The sequence below is a fragment of the Nuphar pumila genome, chromosome 7, assembly GCF_984573655.1.
Source record: "Nuphar pumila chromosome 7, dmNupPumi1.hap1.1, whole genome shotgun sequence".
NCBI classification, from domain to species: domain Eukaryota; kingdom Viridiplantae; phylum Streptophyta; class Magnoliopsida; order Nymphaeales; family Nymphaeaceae; genus Nuphar; species Nuphar pumila.
This window is the reverse complement of record NC_143255.1, coordinates 32,409,036-32,431,617: the sequence shown is the minus strand read 5'-3', so window position 1 is coordinate 32,431,617 and position 22,582 is coordinate 32,409,036. Positions and strand designations below refer to the sequence as shown.

Sequence of the window (22,582 nt, the reverse complement as noted above, 5' to 3'; positions counted from 1 at the left end):
AAGGATGCGTTGCACATTTTATTTTTCTTAAATTGCCATTACTGTTGTGTTAAAAATTACTGAACTAAAAATCTTTTCATCTATGTTATGTGTTGAACTTTCATAGAGGGTTGTGTTGCATGCGATTACAGTTCATCATTTGAACAATTTTGGTTAAAGTGTTCCACAGTTTCCTTTGGCATCTTCCTTTCAGAGGTTTGGGGTATTTGGTATAGCCACAAAACTAACAGATTGTTCACGTGTTTTCTCTTTTATCAGGCTTCACATCAAAATTCTGGTTCTGGTTACAATGCTCCTGAGGTTGCAATGTCTGGTCAATACACACTTAAGAGTGATGTCTACAGCTTTGGGGTAGTCATGTTGGAGCTTATGACTGGTCGGATGCCATTTGACAGGTTAGAACTATAGCTGAAATGAATTGATTTTGAAGTCACTGTTCTAAATCTTTACATATTTGGGTGATTTTCTTTACCCAGAAGGACATTAATAAATCATTTCTCTGCATTGCTAGAAAATGTGTTTCAGATGGTTGAGAGGATCCCTCTTTTAAATGTGTCTGGTTGCTGCAAGTCTTGATTCAAATGCAGGGAAAGACTGGCTGAGTTTTCCAGTGTTGTGTATTCTTCAGTTACCTATTACTGCCCTTTCACATAGCAACCTAAATTAGAAACATAATGCATTCCTAAATGTGTAGCACTTCCAGATGTGGAAGTTCAATAGTTTGATTTTCTGTAAATACTCACATAACTTGTGTGAAAGATGGAGAAAAAGTAGTCTTCTTTTGGGTGGAAATTAAGAACTGCTGGGAAACTTCTAATCAGTGCCTATCCAAAGTGCACTAGGTCCTTTATTCTGATTGGCTTATTGATTTTACCCAAAAAAATGTATGCTCATTGAACAAGACATTGTTTCTATCCTAATTGACCCTCAGATGGAGTTGGTTCATGGCCAAGACAAGCTAATAACTTTAGGCACCTTGGTGCTGCATCTGGCCTAATTACAGAGAACAGGTAATTAATTTTTAACTAAGAATATGGACAATTAAAGAAAGATGCAACTGTTCCACTGATCAGCTCCAAGTCTGAATAATTTTCAATTGGATAAGATCATTGATATTTCTAATAGATATTTTCGGAGTAATTTAGTTGAGAATGTGCTCTAATGCCAATTAACTTTATCGTCACATTTTTTGCTATTCTCATATTTTTGAGTGACTGTGGAGGGAGGATGGCAAGAAATAGAGGAAACGTCGAGCCTTTAATTAGAGGTGGCATAGTGGATGACAGAAGGAGATGCAGGGGAGGTGTAGAGGATGTGGATTTTGGGGACTGTACTAGAAGTAGCAAAGGAGCTGAGCTGCTTATTTCTTGGTTATATCTGAATGTATTTGGCACATTTTTTCTGGGGAGAGTGGGGAAGGTGGGGAAGAAATTCTTCCAAACCCTAGTTGTCTTGGAGTTTTTTCTGGAATAAGGGGGGGTTTTGTTGTTGGACTGCTTAAAAGCTGGTATACTGAAGCTTGAGGCTAATAAGAGGTTTGCTACTATCTCGCACAGAGGGCTGTTGGTGGGGAACTCGATCCATATCTCTTTTTCCTTCATTCTTTATGAGTAACCCTGAAGTAGAAAAAGCTAAATATGTGCAGGGAGAGCGTTGGAGGACTATGAAATCTAGAAAATCTTAACAAGTAAAGATTCTAAGTTCCCTCTTGCCCCATTGGAGATTGGTGGTGCATGAACTGCATCATGCTAAAATTCAAGAGAAGGGATCTCTATGCTTCCTATAGTTTAAGGCGGGAATGAAACAATCCATTCCAAACTTGATTGCGTTGGTGATGGTATAGGAAGTGGTATTGTAAACCCGAAGCAAAAGGCACAACAAAGGGATTGTTGGCGAGTTAAGTCCATGTGCACAGCGTTTGGGGATCTTTTTCAGCACCTTCTAGGTGAGCTTAGCATCTCACTCAAAGCTGGGAGGTCTGCAGCAGAAGCATTATTGAAGAAGGATATTACTATTGGTATATCCCTAGTTCAAAATGTTCTAAGAGATGGTATTTTTTTGAAGGTCTAGAATCTGAAGTGCTTGAGATAGAGGTAGCGTCTACAAGAATCTCAACAAAAGTTCTAGCATTAAGGCTGAAGCAAGTGGTCAGCGATGTAATTTCCCCATCCCAATTTGCATTTGTTGCTGTTCGAAGAATGCATGAATGCAGGATAATCGCAAATGAGGCTGTTCACTTTATAATCAATTTGAAAACACCAACCTTAAAAGTAGACCTTGAAAAAGCCTTTGACTTGTTGGATTTGCCTATTTGAGAACATGGAGCATATGGGCTCCTGGAAGAGATGGATAACATGGGTTTCAAGAATATACTTGAAGGTGCCTCCATTATTGTTCAACTAATGAGACACTGGGGACTCTATTCCCAGCTAATGGGGGTTTATGCAAATTGTCTGGGGGAAGAACTCACAACCCCTAAAATACTTAGGCATGTTGCTAATAAAGGGTGGTTCTAAGCAGTAGAGCATTGGGTGACAGTGGAGGATTGTGTCTGGAAGAAATCCAAGGTTAGAAAGCTTGCAACCTCTCGCTGGTAGGGAGAATCACTTTGGTAGCTCATGTTATAGCAAATATAACCTCATATCTCATGGCTATCTACAGAATGCCAACGAGAACTGGAAGGAGGATAAATAAAATTATGAGAATGTTTATCTGGAAGAGATCCCAAATTCTTAGAGGAAAAAGTGGAAACATAGTGAATTGAAGGATTGTAACAATGCCAAAAGATAGAGGCGGCCTAGACATTATTAGGCTGGAAGTATGGAATAAATGGCTTCTAGTTGAACAATGGTGGGCCATCTGCTCTGAAACTAAAATGTGGTTTTAGCTATGCAACACAAAAGATCGTATCTCAGACAAGGCAAATGCACTCCAAACTATAAACAGAAGACTGCCTCTGATGGTGAAAAAGCTTGGATGTCTATTATTGACCATTTCAAGGAATTTGTTGCAGCAAAATAGGAACAGGTCCAAATTGAGATTTTGGATTGATCCCCGGTGTGATCAGTTGCTCTAGTTATTAAGTTTCCAACACTCTTTGAATCAGCTAAGAATGATCATTACAAGGTTTTGGAGTGCTGGCCACTGAGTGATGCATAATCACCAAAGAGCTTTTCAAAGAAAGTAAGATCTCGTATTTGTTGGCATTACTTAGGCTGCTGGACTGCTGGAAGGTGAATAGCAAACAGGATCAGATAATTTTTGCGTGGTAATAATTCTGGAAATTTACTCTCATTGCTATGTGGCATGCTGTTGAACCAGGTTTATAATGGCTCCCTATATATGATTATGGAGTGCAGGACCTTTGCCACGAGCCAAAACTTTTGCATTGTTGGTCTCCCTGGACAAGTACTCAAGGTAACTTAAAAAAGAATGGTTGCATCTGGCGAGCAGGTGCTCAGTGTGCGAGGACAAGGAATATACGATGTACCTAATTAAGGTTCTGCCCTATTTTTAGAGGTCTACTACATACCCTAGCCTGGGTGGAACTGAATTGAAATCCGTAAACATGCATTAGAGCTCTCCTATTGGGGCTTTTAAACAACAAAAAATAAGCACATTTTGGAAATGGCGGTTGCATGCCGTAGAGTGGCTTGTATCAAAAGAAAGTAACCATTGACGTTTTAAGGTGAATACAGGAGACTTGAGGCTGTCCTTGTACAAGTGCAAATAAACTTCACAGCTTGTGCTCACTCAAAATGGTCCAATTTGGGTTTGGAATGGATATGGAAGGACACAGTTGGGACGTACTTGGACACTTTTCATTTTCTGGTTTTCTATCTGGTCACATCTCTAATTGATTTTTTAATGAAATTTCGCTTTTACTCATTCTCAAATTAAAAATTATTTTATGTAATCCACCTGATGGGAACAATTCCTGTGCAGCTCAAGGCCGAGACAGGAGCAATCTTTAGTTAGATGGGCAACACCCCAGCTCCACGATATTGATGCTCTCACAAAAATGGTTGATCCAGCACTCAAGGAACTTTATCCTGTGAAATCGCTCTCTCGATTTGCTGATGTGATTGCCTTATGTGTACAGGTGAGTATTTTCCTTGTGCTTGTTGCTGTTTCTCAATACAAGATGTGTTTTGTTTGCATGTTCTTTTTCCTCTCAAAATATGCATCAGCCTGTTCTTGAACAGTGATTTCAGGCATGTGGGTGTCTCAGCTTTATCTTGAATTACGTTCTTTCCATTGTTAAGAAGTAGAAAACAATAGATGATATCTTGAGACAGTCGGATTTCTTAAATTTCGTTCTTTTTGTCACAAATTTGACAAAATTAGTTTAGAACTAATTTGTGTCAATTGCTATATTTGGGATGAAATACTATATAGACAGCTCGACCTGCACAACCTGATTCACACCTACATTGATGGATGCGCATGCTCAGCCCTTTTTTTATTTTTTTGATGAGGAACCCTCACCTAGAACTGGATTTCTTAATGAGTCTACGACCACCTTGCTTTATGCGCCCCAACCGTGTAAAAGCTGTGACATGTTCACCTGTTGAACTAAGGTTGTCATAGTTGCATCCAAATCTTGATTTGGCTTTGGTTAAAACTGCTGTCAACATGCATGCCCTGAGTTTGGGTTACAATCATAACCTAGGCTGAGATGATAGTTCTTGACAGGCCAATCTGGGTGCACACCTAATCCTAGGGGATCTGGTTCTCTCTTTGTTGCAGCTGGAGCCCGAGTTCCGTCCACCAATGTCCGAAGTGGTACAGTCACTTGTAACGCTGGTGCAGCGTGCAAATATGAGCAAGAGAACGATTGGAGGTGAGTCCATAAATTCACGCTCTGTTGATGCCGACAATTAGTGCCTAAATCTGATCACTGCAAGAAGATCAAGTAATGTTGATTTCAGCCCCTCCAAACTGCCGTTTGGCGTTTTGGTTCTCTGTTTCTCTCATGATTTCCTGATGAGATGTAGAATACAGGCTGTGTATAATTGGAGCATACGGGGAAATGAAAGTCGCTTCTTTGAGTTGGGCAAGAACGTGTTTGATATGAACAAATTTACTGTATTATTTAAACAAAGTGTCCTAACGTCTTGTTCTTGTTAACAATACAAGATTATAAACAAACTGCTCCTTGCCTTGATCCTCCATCCTTCGATATGACAACTGAATAAATAGGAGAAGACTACCAATAAATGTAGCACAATCAAAATCTTTTGCGACCCCATTTAACCTGTAGATGTGGTCAGCATGGTCGATTTAGTGCAAATCAACCTTTTGATAATGTGTTTTTCAATGAAAAACAAAATTTTTTTAGTCAGGAAAAATAGGTACATTTATAGCCATTGATTTTTGCATCGGTAGAAAAATTTGAAGTGGTCACATTCCGGTAATTCAAACACTGATTCTTACTAAAATCAGCATGTATATGACATTCATGGGGTCGTTTTGAACAAAAAAATAATATAAAAGAAAAAACAAAATTTTCTAAGTTGTTTGTACCAATGTTGTCAGTATCGGCCCCATATCGTTTGGCCAACGATTCAGGTGAATAGGCCGATACCAATACTCAAGTGAATCGTTCTGAATTGGCCACAAAATAATTTAAAAATATTTTGTGTCAATCAGAACGTGACACATGTTAAATCCATTAAAATAATATTAAAATTTATATTTAAGTATTTTTATTTTTATGAAAAAATAGCCGATTCAGGGGTGAAGCGTATTGATTTTCTGCCGATATAGGCTGATACGCCCGATACTGACATTGGTTTGTACATAGACGATTGTAGCAAGCTTAGTATATATATATATATATATATATATATATATATATATATATATATATATATATAGAGAGAGAGAGAGAGAGAGAGAGAGAGAGAGAGAGAGAGAGAGAGCAAACATGGTGCTTGAAAATGAATAATAATGCTTATAACATTAAATTTGCTGTAGTGTAGAATATATAGTTGAAAATGAATAATAATGCTTATAACATTAAATTCAATGTAGTGTAGAATATATAAAGTGTTTGGCTTGCAAACAAAAGATTTTTAGAGTTCAAATCCTATTGGTTTCAACTTTCAACTAATTTATTTGAAGTAAACAAGTGAACTTGAGCTTGGCTCAAGAGCTGTGCTCACTTGGTTTGGTGGGGAAGCTTTTAACGTGTTCAAGTTGGAGAGTCATGATCTTTGATACCCAGGGTGTGCATCTCTTGCAGCAAGGTTTAAACCAATGGAAAATTATCTTTGGTGGGTAAGGAGTGGGGTGGGGTTGTTCAACGGGTTGAGTTTGGTTCGGACTTAGGTGAAATCAGACTTGGACTAGATTTTTGGACATGGTATTGGGTCCAGACCCAGGTCTAATCGGGTCTATTATAAAAAAATCATACCCAGACCCGATAAAAACTACATGAACCAGACTCAAACTATTGTTAAGACAAGAAAGTTGTACACGATAATTCAAAGTACGATATTTTGATGATGAACAACTGAAACAACTGGATTTCAGCTATGACAATAAAGAAAGAAGAAAAGAATTAAAGAAGTTTACAAATGAATTGATTGGAGATTTTGTGCCAGTGTAAATCTCTTTAAATTCTTAGGTTCTTGTAGGAGCCTTACTTTGATTGCATATCTCACTTACATTACACCTAAAAATAATTAAAAAAAACTTTCCTAAAAAGAACCATTTGCAAAAATCATTTTAGAAAGCTCTTTACCTATATTTTTAGTTTTATCAGTCGACTGATTTTCTCGCACCTTTTTTTTCAAAGCCAAATGTCTATTTTTTGATCAGTCGACTAATCTACTCTTAGTCGACCGACCCGAATGTCCGATTTCTGAAAAATTTAACAGAAGTCGACTGAAAGCTTTTTTCAGTCTATTGATGATTTTCTTCAGTCGACTAATTTTTCTTTAGTCGACTAATTTTCAAAATCCTGAATTCAAATCTTTTCGGCTAGACACAATAGTCAACTGATTTAACAATCAATTTGCTAATATTTGATTTCAGTTGACTGATAACTTTTTTAGTCGACTAATATAGTCATTTTTCTCAACTTTTCAGAAGTTGCGTTCTTTCATTTTTCAAACATTAAGACCGAACCAGGATAAAATCTTTGTGTTCTTTCTATGTGATTGCTTTGCAGAATTCAAAATCTTTCAAATTCCAAAGGCGAAGTTTAAAAACACTATTCACCCTCTCCCCCCTCTAGTGTCGGTTGCATCGATCCTACACTACGTTCAACTATACCCTGTAAAATAATATTTTTTTTATCATTTTTACATTGAAAATTTGTGGGTCTTAATTGGAACTATGGTCGGGCCTGGGTCTGGTATAAAATTTCACAAACAATACCCGAGTCCATGTATTAATTGGACCTTCGAGTCTGGACCCAGGTCTTAATCGAGTCTTCTTATTTGTCACCATACCTGGACCCTATAGGGTTTGGTCTGGGTTGGGTTCGGGTAAACCAAACCCGTTGACACCCCTAGTAAGGAGGGAGTACTAGTGGAGTTTTACAGACATTGAGATAGAGTCAGGATAGCACCAAGGTTTTTTAAAGGCGTGAGGCATAATGAGGTACTTTAAAAAAAATATGGCGTAAGCCTCAATATGTTTTGAAACATAACACTTAAAAAATGAACAACAATTTAAAGAAGCTAAAAAAGGCGTTGCATTGTTGATAAAACATTAAAAAGCAATAACCATTAATGTAAAAGAAATCCGCAGCAACATTGAAAATTATAATTTTTATTAATTTTCAACTACATTGAAGATAGGATGTAAACAAGTTGGATTTTGTCCAAACTAAGGCACTACTTTATTAAACTAATTGGATTCAAATTTAGATAAAAATGCAACACCATATGTAATGTTATTTAGTTTTTAAAAGTTGTCTAAATTAGCCCCAAGGGGTTTGGTGTAGTGGGAGGGGGGCTTGCCATTAGAGCAGTAGTCAGGGTTCCATTTCCATGGGCACCAGCCCTTGGCATATAAGAGGGAAGAGTATTGTGTCCCATGCTCGTGCTGAAGCAGGTGACTCCTTGGAAGCAAGGGGTGCACCACAAGTTTACACCACCGGGAAAGCGACCACAAGTATGGCAGGTACAACCAGCTCTACTAGGTTTCTGATCTTGGGAGTGATTTCCTCATTCCTAATGAAAAAAATTTGTTTATGTTAATCTAACTAAATTGAATTCAGATTTAGATAAAAAAGCAAATACCACATCTTTTTTTTTAAGAAAAATGACTGTACTACACAAAAAATATGATGCATTTTTTGAAATGCCTTACAATTTTCACTATTCTCTCCATGTCCAAAATCACAAATATTCGATTTTAAAAGGACTTTTTTACCTTTCGCACATGCGATTTTCAAAATATATGTGAATTTCTTCTCAAATATGTGCTTATTCTTTGCAAAACAGTTTCTGTTACCAGAATTGTATCTCTTTGATCCAACGTCGAAAACTTATATTTTTATAATTGTTGAAAAGCTAAGGCATGAGCATATAACTTTCTTGTTTTGAGTTAGAGCTGAAAACTCCTCTAGTGTTTCTTATTTTTAGATAAAAAACCAGAATAGAAGCATGCTCTACCTTTTTTGTCTGTTCTATGCTATTTTTGAGCCACATGCATTGAAAATATGAAAAAATAGAAAAAAAGATTAAGATAGATCATGACGTTAGCTTTCTAACGACACCAAGATCACCTTGTTATTATGAGCGGTTGGAAAGAAACGTCCTCTAGAAGATAGATTGTTCAATTATTCCAGTATGTAGATCATGCTTCTATTATGGTTTTGGAGCTCAAAAATGAAACCTTAAAAGGGTTTTTTATTCTAACTCAAAATAGTAAAGTTATAGGCCTATGTTTTAGCTTTCTAATGATTATAAAAATGCAGGTTTTTAAACATCGAAGCAAAGAGATAAAGACCTGAGAACATAGAGTGTTCTACAAAAAATATGTATGCAATTTTCGCATATATTTTCTACGATTTTTCTTCTACATATGCAAATTTTCTTCTATATATGCATTTTTTCTCTTAAACATGCAATTTTTGCATATATTTTCTGTGATTTTCTCTTAAATATATGTTGATTTTCTCCTATATATCGATTCCCTCCTAAATATATGTGATTTTCTCTTAAATATATGCAGAGTTCCTCCAATATATATATAATTTTTTGTTTATGAAAATCATATATATTTAGTTGAAAAATCACATATTTGAGAGAAAATCATATATAGAAGAGAAAAATCACATATTTGAGAGAAAATCATATATAAAAGAGAAAAATCACATATTTGAGAGAAATTCATATATAAAAGAGAAAAATCATATATATTTAGGAGAAAATTCTCATATATAGGAAAAAAATCATATATATTTAGGAGAAAATCACATGTTTAGGATAAAATCACATATATAAGAGAAAAATCACATATATTTAAGAAAAAATCACATGTTTAGGGGAAAAAGCACATGTTTAGGAAAAAAATTGCATATATAGAAGAAAAATCACATATATAGGAGAAAAATCATATATGTTTAGGAGGAAATCACATGTTTAGGAGAAAATCACATATATAAGAGAAAATTCACATATATTTAAGAGAAAATCCTATGTTTAGATGAAAAATCACATATAAAGAAGAAAAATTACATATATTTAAGAGAAAATTATAGAAAATATATGTGAAAATCACATATATATTTTCTGCAGAACAATCTATATTGTCAGATTTGCATCTCTCTGCTTTGACGTAAAAAACTTGCATTTTTACAGTCATTGAAAAGACGAGACAACCCTATAACTTTTTTGTTTTGAGTCAGAACCAAAAACTTCTCTAAGATTCTCGTTTTTGAGCTTAAAAACTAGAATAGAAGCATAATCTGCAGGCTGAAACAATCGAGCAGTCTATTTTTTAGAGGACATTTCTCTCCAATCGCTCATAAGAACAATGTGATCTTGGTGGCGTTAGAAAGCTGTCTTAATCTATCACTGTTCTTTTTTATAGTTTTCTCTATTTTCAATGCATGTGACTGAAAAATAGTATAGAATAGATAGAAAAGGTGCAACTGCGCCTGTTTCAGTTTGCAATGCATGCTTCTATTCTAGTTTTGGATATAAAAAACAAGAACCCTAGAGGAGTTTTCGGCTTTGACTTAAAATAGAAAAGTTATAAGTCTATGTCTCAGTTTTTGAACGGCTATAAAAACACAAGATTTCGATGTTAGATCAACGAGATACAAATATGAGAATAGAGACTGTTTGTAAAAAATAATCATATATTTGAGAAGAAATTCGCATATATTTTAAAAATCGCATATGCAAAGGATAAAAAATTGTTTTAAAACTAGATATTTGTGATTTTGAACATGAAGAAAATAGCAAAAATTGTAAGGCGTTTCGGAAAGTATGCTATATTTGTTGTATAGTATGGTCATTTTTCTTTTTTTTTTTAAGTTCTCTATATTAAATTGCATTTTAACTTTCTCTTTAGCTGATATCCTAAAACAGTTTTGGAGTACTACCTGATGCATATTGGCCTACGAGTCAGGACCCAAATCCTTATGAGCTCCAATATCATGTTTAAGAGGGTGTTTGATTCGTAGGACAGGACAGTCTTGCATGGACTGTTGTCCCTCTACCGGTACCCATCAATGCACAAAGCTGTGCCCATGAAAAAACAACCCAAAAAAGAGGTTGCAACTGACTCTTGCATCCCATTTTATTGGGACAAAAAGAGTAGCACCCCCTAGGGTTGCAATTCTTTTGTCAAAGAGACACTGGTGCAGGAAGTTCACCTAGATGAGGTGTCCTGGGAGACAAACAGGGTCTTGTTTGCATCCCAAGACACAGGCCGTCAGATGTCCACGTCCTGGCACAAAACGGCCCTTTTTGTTTTAAAGGCAGGCTGGGGTTAGGCAGACCCCTACCAGTTATACAACTATACCATTGGATTTTGAACCTGCAACGTCCCAACACAAAGGTGACGTGCACTAGCTGCTCCTACCAGACAAGCGGAACCCGTTGGTGACAAAACGGCCCTTAAGCAAGGGCTATTTTGTCCCCTATCCGCATACTTTGCAAATGCTGGGCAAGCACCCGATAGAGACCATTCCGCCTCAAGGCAGGTTTTTATCCCAAGTTTCAAACACCACTTACAGAGGCAATATAACCGGACCCAACGGAGTCGCTAATATAGCTTTGGGCTTGTGGAAGGGAAGCTTCTCCCCTATCCCAAGTTCAAGTCCCTTGTATGTAACCCCTTCGACAAGCCGAAGCAGGACGGTCCCCGGAGGACAAGGAGGGCGCTGAAGTTTTAAGCTGCCATAACAGCAACCATACAAAATAGGTACGGCAAACTAAGACCAGTGCAACCAGGTCTTTGATCCCGATGTGGTTTATCCATGTAATAAACAGAAAAAGGGTAATAGAACAGAACCCAATTTAGATCAACCCACATTCATCAACAGAACAGTTTTCGATCGTACTCAGCACAAACCTTGGCGTGTTAGAGTGCACGTTTTTTTAACAACCAGATTTAAGCGCAACATATCAATCTCAAATCTGAATTGCCTATGTTTGATTAGGCCGATCCCAGGGCTAAACCCTGAGCCCGACCTTCCTTTTGCCTCTTGTGCAGCCAACCTGACCTTGATGAAGCCCAACATGACGTCTGAACATCCGGAGTCTTACTCGCATTTTTTTTTGGATAATACAAGGGAAAAATCCCTCATCACCTACCGCACACTGGCTGGCCTCTGGTTGGTAAAACCCTTGGGGTACCCCCAGACTATCGGGGACACCGACATTTTTGGTTCAGGAAACTCAGCCATTGGAGTTCATTGACTAATCAAAGCAACAGCAGCGGCCAGTTTTGTCATGATCCAGAAATTGCTTGACAGCGTATATGTTAATAATGTACTGGCATTTGAGGACTTCAAAATTTTTGATACGAGTTCCCAACAGACATTCAAACAGTTTCTAAAAGAATTGGCAGAAGTTTATTAAAAAACATACAAAGTTATAAAAGAATATCATAGAATGTATTTTTTTTTACTCGGAGAAACAGCCCCAGGCATAGAGACCGAGCCGTGCTGGTTCAGCTCGCCGTACTTACAGTCTCTGTCCATGTAGGGCTTACCCCTCGACCCCAGGGAGTCGCCAAGCTTTGGCTTAGGCAGGGGGGGGACACCCATGGGATTTGAAGCTCGGTGTAGGCTCATCCTAGAATGTATTTTCATAAACATACAAACCAATTAAAACAGATAAACTTGCATACTTGGTCAATTTTTGTTTATCATAATCTCTTTCAGAGTCAATATATTTCAAAGTCCTTATGAAAACGGTTTGTGTAGTAATGACTGTTATTTGCATCTAAAAATGTTCATAAACGAGTTCGATACCCATTTACAATGCAACAAAAAGACTAGTTCAATAGGGAGCAACAGATTTTAAATAGCTTAGCAGCACACATGCGCTCAAAGCGATCAGAATTTCTAGAGGTTTTAGCCTTTACCGATTATGGCTATGGAATGAGACTTCATTTGCATTTGGATGTTGCAAGGAACTTCGGGCATCGTTTCATAACTGGTTTATTGCACCAGGAAAAACTTTTTCTTTGCTGAGGTCGGTAGCAGACAAGCAATCCTCTCCTTCCATTAGCTCATGAAGAGGCATGAATAGTCTGTACACGGTTTTGGTGGAATTAGAACAATAACCAAAAGATATCAACCAAACCAATGAAGTTTAACTTTCACAGAAATAGGGATAAGTGGGGGGCATAATCAGCACATTGCATCCCAACAACTGAAACAGATGATCAGTATCGCACATTGGATATTTCCTGCTGCAAATGAGCACACTGTTTCAAGAAGCAACAAAGACGAGTTCTGGAGCATGCAACCTCAAGCAGGCCTTACAAATGTACATAGTTATCTTTGAAACCATGTCAAGCATTCAGGTAGTGGATACAACCACGTCTCAAAGGGCTGGAGGCATGGGGCTCAGGTGAGGTCGACGCTTGAGGTGTGCATCGCTTGCAAGGTGAGGCATGCAGCTCAAGCAATACTTCACGAGAGCATGAAGCTTTCCTCTAGTTGTACTCCTGAAGCTTCAAAACGTCATTCCACAACTGTTACATTACAGATCCTGATGGGAACAATCAAGTCAGATAATATCATATGTGGACTGACATCTGAACGGACTGGCACCACGCCTTGTCCCTTTAGATACCTGAGCAGCTGAGCCCCAAGCTGAGTTTTGAGAGCTTCAGTCACCAGCAAAACTCCAAAAGCGTTTGGATTTGTTATGTGAAATACTAGCTTACCAAAAAAACTGGTGTTTATGCCTGCCTATATTGTCCTTGCTAAATAGTAATTGGTCAAAATCGACAGCATTTGCTCATTTCATCTTTTTTCCAGTTTTCTGTGTTTGTAGGAATGTGCATGCTGTAAAAGTATCTTCAACAAGATACTTTAGTTGATAACGCAATAGCTTTGAGAATAAATGTGCGAACATACACACAACAAGAACACTTGGAACACTTGTGCACAACACACGGAATCACAAATGTGCAATTGCACTCATAAGATTCATAAACCACTAAAAGGTTGGGCTATAATCCCAAAACCCTTGAGAAAATACAAGAGGAGCTGCCCATATTTATAGGGCTTTTAGGAAGCATTGAGAGGGGCTCCACATAGTCGTTGGAGCCCCTCCAACGGTCACAAATGTGACCGTTGGAGGGGTCCAACGACTATGTGGGTTGGGCCCCTCCCAATGCAAGTACAATGCATTAAATGAAAAAAGAAAAAGTAAAAAAGAAAAAAGGTAAAAATACAAAACCATATTCACGAAAATGAATGTGTAAAATACCTAAACTACCCTTATCAATATATATTATATATATATAGGTAGATACATATACATATGTAATATATGTATATGTATCACCTTATATATATAAAATATATATACGAAATTCCAACATATTTTAACACCCCCCCTCAAACTTAGGGCAAGATGACCGATAGTTTGCCAAGAAGGAAGTTGAATCGCGGAGCGCACAAGGCTTTAGTAAAGAAGTCTGCCAACTGATATTCGGATGTGACATAAGGAAGATCAATGACTCCTTTGAGATATGCTTCACGAACATAGTGACAGTCCATTTCGATGTGTTTAGTCCGCTCATGAAAGGTGTGATTTTTCGGAATGTAAATTGCACTCTTGTTGTCACAACAAAGCTTAGTGAGCCCTTCTATTGTAATCCCCATGTCTTCTAGCAATTGATGAATCCAAACAATCTCCATGATAGTAGTTGCCATGGCACGATATTCAGCTTCTGTGGAGGAGAGTGACACCTTTTGTTGCTTTTTGCATCTCCACGATATTAGTGAGTCACCTAAGAATACACAAAAACCAGTGGTGGAGTGACAGTTATTTGGGTCACCTCCCCAATCAGAGTCAGTATAAGCAATCAATTTTAAGTCAGAAGAAGAGGACAGAAAAACTCCCTTATTCAGAGTACCCTTTATGTATCTTACGACTCGTAAGATGACACTCATGTGAACGGATGTAGGTGCATGCTGAAACAGACTTGCAGTATGGACTGCATGAGATATATCTGGTCTGGTAATACTCAGATACATCAATGATCCTACAAGCTGTCTGTAGGGTGTAGGATCCAAAAGGGGAACCCCATCATCAATTTTCATCTTTGTTCCTACTACCGCAGGAGTTTCACAAAGCTTCTCATCTGTAATACCTGACCTGTCAATGATCTCAGAAGCAAGCTTAGTTTGAGATAAGAAATATCCTCTAAGAGAGTATGCTACTTCAATTCCCCAAAAATAAGTTAGAAAACCCAAGTCAGACATTTCAAATTTATCTTTTAAGATAAATTTTATACTTTTAACCCCGTTAGAGTCACTCCCAGTGATGAGCATGTCATCAACATACAGAAGTAAAATTACAATCCCTGCATTGGATTTTCTAACAAATAGAACAGTGTCAGTAAAACAAGAGGAAAAACCATTCTCAATCATTACAGAGTTAAATCGATCATACCAAGCCTTGGGGGCTTGTTTTAGGCCATAGAGTGCTTTTTGAAGTCGAAGCACATTTCCGTTAGAAGTCTCCATTCCAGGAGGAGCATCCATATAAACTTCTTCACTTAAATCACCATTTAAAAAGACATTTTTAACATCCATTTGATAGATGTTCCATTTATTGATAGAGGCAACAATTATAAGGCATCAGACAGTGACCATACGAGCTACAGGAGCAAAAGTTTCTTCATAGTCAATACCATATTCTTGACTATATCCTTTTGCAACTAAGCGAGCTTTATACCTTTCAAGGGATCCATCACTTATAGTTTTTACTTTAAAAACCCATATACACCCTATTGTTTTCTTGCCTTTAGGAAGATTTTGAAACTCTCAAGTTTTGGCTCTTCTCAGAGCCTCAAGTTCATTGTTCATTGCATTAATCCATTCAGGGCACTTTCGTGCTTCTTCAAAATTTCTAGGTTCTATATAAGAGTGGATGGCACTAAGGCAGGCTCTATACCTTGGTGAAAAAGAGTTATAGGAAATGAACCTAGAAGGAGGCCTTCTACTTCTTTCGGTTCTACGAGGGATCACTTCATTCTGAGAGGCATTGGAACTGACATCATTATATCTGTCAAGAGCACTCCTAAAGTTGTTTTGATCTCTATGAGTATAGGTGATGGGGTCTCTAGGTAATTCTTCATCAATAGGTTGAGGAGGCAAGGAGATGTTTTCCTCGGTTTCAAAGTCATTTGGGTTACTTTGATCCGACTCATTATCACTAGTATCGTCTTTATTCAGTAAATCAAATAAAAAAGAATAATCCATATTAGCATTTTGAGGGTCACAACGATCAAATCCACTAATATTTTCCAAAAAACTCACATTTCTGGAAACATACAATTTATCACTTTTGATATCATAACAACGAAACCTCTTTTGGGTTTCAGAACAGCCAAGAAAGGCACAAAGAATGGCTTTAGGAGAAAGTTTGTCATTCTTATCAGTAAGAACAAAACATTTACACCCAAAGACCCTTAACCTGCTATAATCAGGTTCCTTATCGTACAGTTTTTCAAAGGGAGAAATTTTGTTTAGATTTTTTGATGGGAGTCGGTTTATGAGATAGACAGAAGTAAGGGCTGCCTCAACCCAGAGATTTTTTGGAATGTTTTGAGAAATGAGTAAAGTCCTAGTTGTTTCAATGATATGCCGGTGCTTTCGTTCGGCTAACCCATTTTGTTGAGGGGTTTTCGGACAAGATTTTTGGTGAAGAATACCAAAATTTTCAAAATAATTTTTAAATTCATTTGAGAGGTATTCTCCTCCAGAGTCGGACCTAAAGATTTTTAAACATCCATTGAATTGATTTGAAATCATCATGTGAAAACTTTTAAAAGTTGAGAAAACTTCATGTTTATGTTTAAGAAAATAAATCCAACAAAACCTAGTGTAGTCATCCACAAAGATCACATAATATGAAAATCTTCCTTTTGACATTACCGGAGCCGGTCCCCATACATCGGAATGGACAATTTCAAATGGTTTTGTCGTAAACATGGATCTTTGAGGAAAAGGCAAACATTTCATTTCCCAAGAATGCATTCATTACACAAAAAGTCACTTTTACAAAGATGATTAACAAAAGGCAAATAGGAGATTTTAACAATATTGGGATGACCCAATCTCTTATGCCATACATGAATATCTTTGTTTTGGACGACGTTGCAAAATTGACTCTTGGGAACTTGAAGAAAATCTACGTAGTAGAGGTCTCCTCTTCTAGAGCCTTCCCCAATCAATCTCCCGGACTGACGATCCTGTATCCAACATTTATTAGAAGAGAATTTTATATCGCAACCATGGTCCGAGAGTTGGGAGACGAAAAGAAGGTTTAAGTTAAGATTTGGGATAAAACGAATCTTTGGAACAAAGAAGTCTTGTTTTTCAAAATTACCTATTCCTTTAATCTCAAGAGATGTTCCGTCCGCGGTTGAGACAAATGATGGAAAAGAATTTTTAGAAAAATTTGAAAGAAAGCAAGAGCTAGGGGTCATGTGAAAGGATGCCCCGGAATCTAAAAGCCAAGATGTCTTACCGGGGGAAGAGGATGACATAGCGGCTCCGGAAGTACCTCCTTTGAGAAGAGGTTGTAATGCTTCTACAATTTATTGAAGAGAAAGAGACTCACTTGATGAAGAAGGTCGTTCTTCCACTTGGGATGCCATAGCCGTTGCAATCAATTTCTTCCATTTAGGACACAAAGATTTGATATGTCCGGGTTCTTTACAAAAGTAGCAATTCACTTTGCTATAGACTCTTTTGCCATACCGATCATTTCCTCCTTGACCTTGATTCTTGAAATGAAGAGGTCTATAGGACTTCATGTTATTTCCCGGTCTTGACACGACATTAGCCATTTCACCACCTTCTTGAGTAGAGGAAGTAACAAGAATGCTAGAATTATTTTTGCCAATCCCTATACGGGTTTCTTCACCACTTAGCTTGGTGATAACATCTTCAAGTGAGGGGGATGTGAAAGCGAAGAGAAGTGAGGACCGTACTTGTTCAAATTCGGGTCTAAGGCCATTTAAAAAGTTGAAGAACCGGTCTTCCTCAAGTTGTTTGTGCCTTAATTCGATTGCCTCTCCACTCCATTTAGGTTCAAGAATTGCGAGTTCGTCCCAAATAGAGGATAATTCGGCAAAGTACTCCCGAATGGTCATGTCATTTTGTTGAAGGGTCAAAGTCCTTTTTTAGAGAAAGTACTTGTGGGATAGATATCTTGAGGTGTACATTTTCTCAAGATATACCCAAGCTTCGGAAGCCTTTTTAAATTTGATGATATTGGCGTTTATCTTGGTCTCAACGGATGAGAAAATCCAAGATAAGATTTTGAAGTTCTTCATTTCCCAATCATCATGTTTTTTAGAATACTCTTCAAGGGCCTTTTGTCTTTCATTCCCTTCAAGGATCTTAATATCCCCTCCTTCAATAACAGTAATTTTGGGTTCCGGTTCCGGTATGGATCCATGAATGTAACCCCAAAGCCCATTTCCTTTAATATGGGCCTCCATATTACCGGCCCAAACATGATAGTTTGAGTCATTAAGCTTAAACCCAAGAGAGAAATGAGAGTCTTTTTCACCCATTAGAGAGGAAAGAAGCCAAGGAATAAAACGTACCTCAATTACTTTTCGCGTCTTCCTTGACAAGAGAGGCTCCTAAAATATTGCTCGAAGAAGATGATCCTCTTTGATTTCAAAAAACTTGAAGGCACACTTTTCGAGGAATGCAAGAGAGGGCGAATCACAATTCTTCTTTTTCAACGAGGCTCTAATACCATGTAAAAGTATCTTCAACAAGATACTTTAGTTGATAACGCAATAACTTTGAGAATAAATGTGCGAACATACACACAACAAGAACACTTGGAACACTTGTGCACAACAAGCACAACACACAGAATCACAAATGTGCAATTGCACTCATAAGATTCATAAACCACTAAAAGTTTGGGCTATAATCCCAAAACCCTTGAGAAAATACAAGAGGAGCTGCCCATATTTATAGGGCTTTTAGGAGGCATTGAGAGGGGCTCCACATAGTCGTTGGAGCCCCTCCAACGGTCACAAATGTGACCGTTGGAGGGGTCCAACGACTAGTGGGTTGGGCCCCTCCCAATGCAAGTACAATGCATTAAATGAAAAAAGAAAAAGTAAAAAAGAAAAAAGGTAAAAATACAAAACCATATTCACGAAAATGAATATGTGTAAAATACCTAAACTACCCTTACCTAAACTACCCTTATCAATATATATATATATATATATTATATATATAGGTAGATACATATACATATGTAATATATGTATATGTATCACCTTATATATATAAAATATATATACGAAATTACAACATATTTTAACACATGCGTGTGGGGATGTGTGTGTGCGTGTGAGTTGGGAAAGAAACCAAGATCCTCAGGTCAAAGTAGACAAAAAGCATTAGAGGAACAATTCATGCTTGACAGGAAAATAGCAAATAACATGATATGCTGGATCCAACAGATGGTTGTTAATATTTTCTTGGTTCTTTCGATTCTTCATTGTTCTTCCGTGAATAGACAAATATAAACAAAATAAATGCAAGAACCCATCCATCATCAACTTCATGCCTTTCTGTCACTTCCAAACTAGTAGCAGAATGGTCAAAAGTGCACAATGTGTAGTACCTGTCAATTAACGAAAGCGACGGCTACCCCTGGACCGCATCTTCAGTTCTGGGAATTTCAGAGGAACCGGGAGAGTAGCACATGATTTTGCATTAAATTTGCACCCCAATTCCAAATAGTATGATTTCAGAGTCGGCAATGTCATCTTCAAATCCTTTGCAATATCAGATGGATCCGTCTCAAAACTATCCACGAACAGAGTGAGAACCAGGATGTAGCTAACGAGTAGCTGAGATTTTTCTTTAGACCGCACGTCTTTTTTTGCATCTGCAAACACTTTCATGAACTTTATAAGGATGACCCCTGGTATCTTGGATGTCTCCTCTTTGTCCTTGTGACTACTGTTGGCTGCTAGTAACTTCATAATAGAATGACTAGGTAGATCCATAAATTTTATAAGGTAAGTTATGTATGAGAGCATGCCACCAAGCTTTTCCCTTTTTTTCTGATCCTGTAATACATAAAAAGAATTATTTTTTAACAACAATAATCATGGATAGAGTCTCAATCATTTTTACATGGAGAACTTACTTGATACATGTACAATTTATGTCCTATATGTAGCTGACTTTCTAATACCATTATGGAGCAATGCAAGCCTGTTTGATTCCATTAATGGGTTTCTGATCTTTATTTACTTAGTTCACATCAAACAGTGAACAAATAGCAACCTGAAACTTTGGAGAAATGCTGATTCTTTGATCACTCTCAACAGACAAATGTGGTGAAAGAAACCACCAAAGACAGGCATATGAAAAAAAGAGAAAATGGAAAGATAAGCATTATTAATAATCAATGACATATATCAACTCTATATATCACTGCATTGTTCAGAAACAAGACAAGATGTTAACAATCACAAAAATAAATATGAAAAACACGTGTGCAACAAAAAACGATAACCAATGACCTACTTTAGGAATGCAACTATAAGGTCATCCCAGAGGTGCAAGACCTTGGAAGTGGGCAACTTTGAGCCGATGCATCTAAGTGAGAAGCAAGTTCTCAAATACTAAAATAGAATATTAGCATTCAAAAAGAGAGGAGCTAAACATCTTGGAATACTAGCAATGATGCTCACAATGGAAGCAGAACTCACAACAGCCTAAACTACAATGGGAAATACAATACTTCTTACATGCAAGCAGAGAAAGTACTGCCCAAGGAACTAAGTTGACTACTTTGAGATATGTAACCAACCCAAGTGAGCAAAAGTACCTGAATCTCGTGCAATTTATGTATCCTGTTACGAACAAAATTTGGGTACTCATTTCCGTCAAGAATTTTAGAAGCAGAAGAACCACCAGCTCCAGCCTGCACCAGCTGCAAAATGTCATAGAGATGTTCCCATTCCGCTTTCAGAATGATTTTGTCCAGGGGATAAACATCTTCCGGCGTCATGGCGTTAAGATCATAGGGCGGAATGTTTCGGACGATGGATGCGTTCGTATTTTCCATAACTTCTCGCTGCGCCATTATATGTCCTTGCTTGTTGGCATCAATTAGCCTCTCAGCCCTCTGGTTAGAAGGAAGATTTTCTTCCTTTAGGTGTCTTGAATCCAGCTTGGTAACCTGTGGTAATCATCATAACCATGTAGCAAGTAACACATCAGCTTTAGATTTAGCTTCAAAAAAATCAAAACTAGGATCCCTCTTAAAGTGCATTCTTCTCATGAAATATATGGATGTGAGTAGGGGTAGCTGCCTACTCCGATCCGTGCCTACTGGGCTTCTAAAGGGTTCTTTTCCTGTTTTTCTCAAATCTAACCGCAGGGAGGTGTTCTATGTTGAATCGTGTGATTCCCACATGTGGGTAGGTTTTTATAAGGTTTGAAAGCTGATTTTCTACAATTTTCAAAAATATTCAAGCAGAAAAATAGACATTTTTTCATCGAAAAAACACGATTCAAGTGATGTTTTCTAGCAAATCGACCACGCTGAACGCATCTGCGGGGTCAGATTTGTAACGTAGCTCCAAACTTTGCTAGGCACCTACTCCCCACTCTATGGATGTTTTTAAGAAAAGCAGATAAAGCAAAACCATTCATAAAGCACTAGCATGACAAACATGTCAATCTAGCGGAAACGTTCGCGGTTTCGATCACCAATTTCAACACCAAAAAAAAAAAATCTTAGTCGTGCTAGAAACTGATGAAGACAGAAGTAAAATGTATACAAACAAGTATGAAAAGAACCAAAAGCACAAGAATAGCCACGAAACTAATCAACGAAAAATGCAAGGAATGTAGACGAACCTCGATCTTGGACTGTCGAGTTCCGAAAGACGCCGTAAGAGCTCTCAATTTGTCCAACCTGCTCTCGTTGGTGGGCTGCCGCTGGTCGTCCATCGTCTGATTGTCGGTTTGGTAGTTGAAACCCCTAACTCTCGGTTCCAACCTGAAGATCTTGTTGCCCGCGAGGGGGAGGATCTTGAGGGAGGCGTTCTGCTTGTCGAGGACGCCGAGGGCGTAGGTGCAAGGCTGGGGGAGCGCTCCCTCGCCCGAGTAATTGGTGCCTACGAAGTCGACGCCCGCGGAGGCGGAGTCAGAGGGCGAGTCGTGGGTGACGACGAGCTGGAGGCGGCCCGTCTTGAACCTCTCGGCGTTCCTGAAGGCCCTGACCCGAACCTGGTCGTCGCCGGAGGACGAGGAGGGGTCGAAGCCGGAGGGGAAGTAGCCGACGAACGGCGATACTCGACCCTCCGCCTCCGGGACGACCTCCATCCTAACTTCCATCTCCCTCCCGCGCTTCTTTCGCCTCGTGTTGCCGCTGCCGATGCTTCCCTCCTCCTCCCGCTCCATTCTCTCTCTCTCTCTTCTGCTTCCATTCACCCTAATGCTTTATAGCCAGTGGCCGGACTCGGGTCGGGTCGAAGCATTACTGAGTTCAACTTAATCGGATCTGACCTAATCGGGTTTGACTTTGGATTCGGAGTTGGACGGAATCAGTCATACTGAATCCGACCCCGACTAACTTGAAATTGACATTTAGACGTTTTTGGAATTGGGTTTTAGTTGGATCCGGATGCAAAACTCAAATATTGATCCCGAATCCAATTATTAATTGGATTGGGCTTCGATTGGTGAATGGATTCGGATTTGAGTTGAATGCCCGGTTACATCTGACCCATTGATATCCGCAGGCCGAACCCATCCCAATCCTTGCACACAGGATGGAGCCCTAGTTGGCTTGACGATCAGAGCAAAGAGAGACTAGGGATGCCAATAGATCGGATTTTATCTGATATCTGATTG

General features: G+C 38.3%; 2 protein-coding genes across 3 annotated transcripts in view; one reads left to right on the top strand and one right to left on the bottom strand.

Moving 5' to 3' along the window:
• The window catches only part of LOC149831804 (protein STRUBBELIG-RECEPTOR FAMILY 6-like), a 36,695-nt gene extending 31,544 nt beyond the window's left edge, over positions 1-5,151 (top strand). Inside the window, exons 14-17 of one of the 2 annotated variants that reach the window (XM_090014149.1) lie at positions 259-395; positions 3,946-4,102; positions 4,750-4,843; positions 5,005-5,151. In XM_090014149.1, coding sequence (XP_089870275.1) covers positions 259-395; positions 3,946-4,102; positions 4,750-4,843; positions 5,005-5,015 — 399 coding nt within the window. In that variant the 3' untranslated portion in view covers positions 5,016-5,151. Of the gene's footprint in view, positions 1-258; positions 396-3,945; positions 4,103-4,749 lie in introns of both variants that reach the window. The other variant, XM_090014148.1, reaches the window with a different exon arrangement.
• Positions 5,152-12,391: 7,240 nt separating this feature from the next.
• LOC149831803 (DNA binding / DNA-directed RNA polymerase) lies at positions 12,392-22,148 on the bottom strand. Its single transcript, XM_090014147.1, has 4 exons — positions 21,584-22,148; positions 20,547-20,900; positions 19,329-19,779; positions 12,392-12,729 (listed from the first exon to the last, which is right to left on the bottom strand). The coding sequence occupies exons 1-3, from the start codon at positions 22,127-22,129 to the stop codon at positions 19,336-19,338; spliced, it is 1,344 nt and encodes a 447-aa protein (XP_089870273.1). The 5' UTR covers positions 22,130-22,148; the 3' UTR covers positions 12,392-12,729; positions 19,329-19,335.
• Between the last annotated feature and the right edge of the window lie 434 nt (positions 22,149-22,582).

What these genes read in the sequence shown, in the direction of transcription:
- LOC149831803 (XM_090014147.1), bottom strand. Translation starts at nt 22,129, where the DNA reads ATGGAGCGGGAGGAGGAGGGAAGCATCGGCAGCGGCAACACGAGGCGA. An exon ending in CTCGACAGTCCAAGATCGAG is followed by an intron (nt 20,901 to 21,583) that starts GTTCGTCTACAT and finishes TGATTACCACAG; the next exon opens with GTTACCAAGCTGGATTCAAG. An exon ending in ATAAATTGCACGAGATTCAG is followed by an intron (nt 19,780 to 20,546) that starts GTACTTTTGCTC and finishes TATGTATTACAG; the next exon opens with GATCAGAAAAAAAGGGAAAA.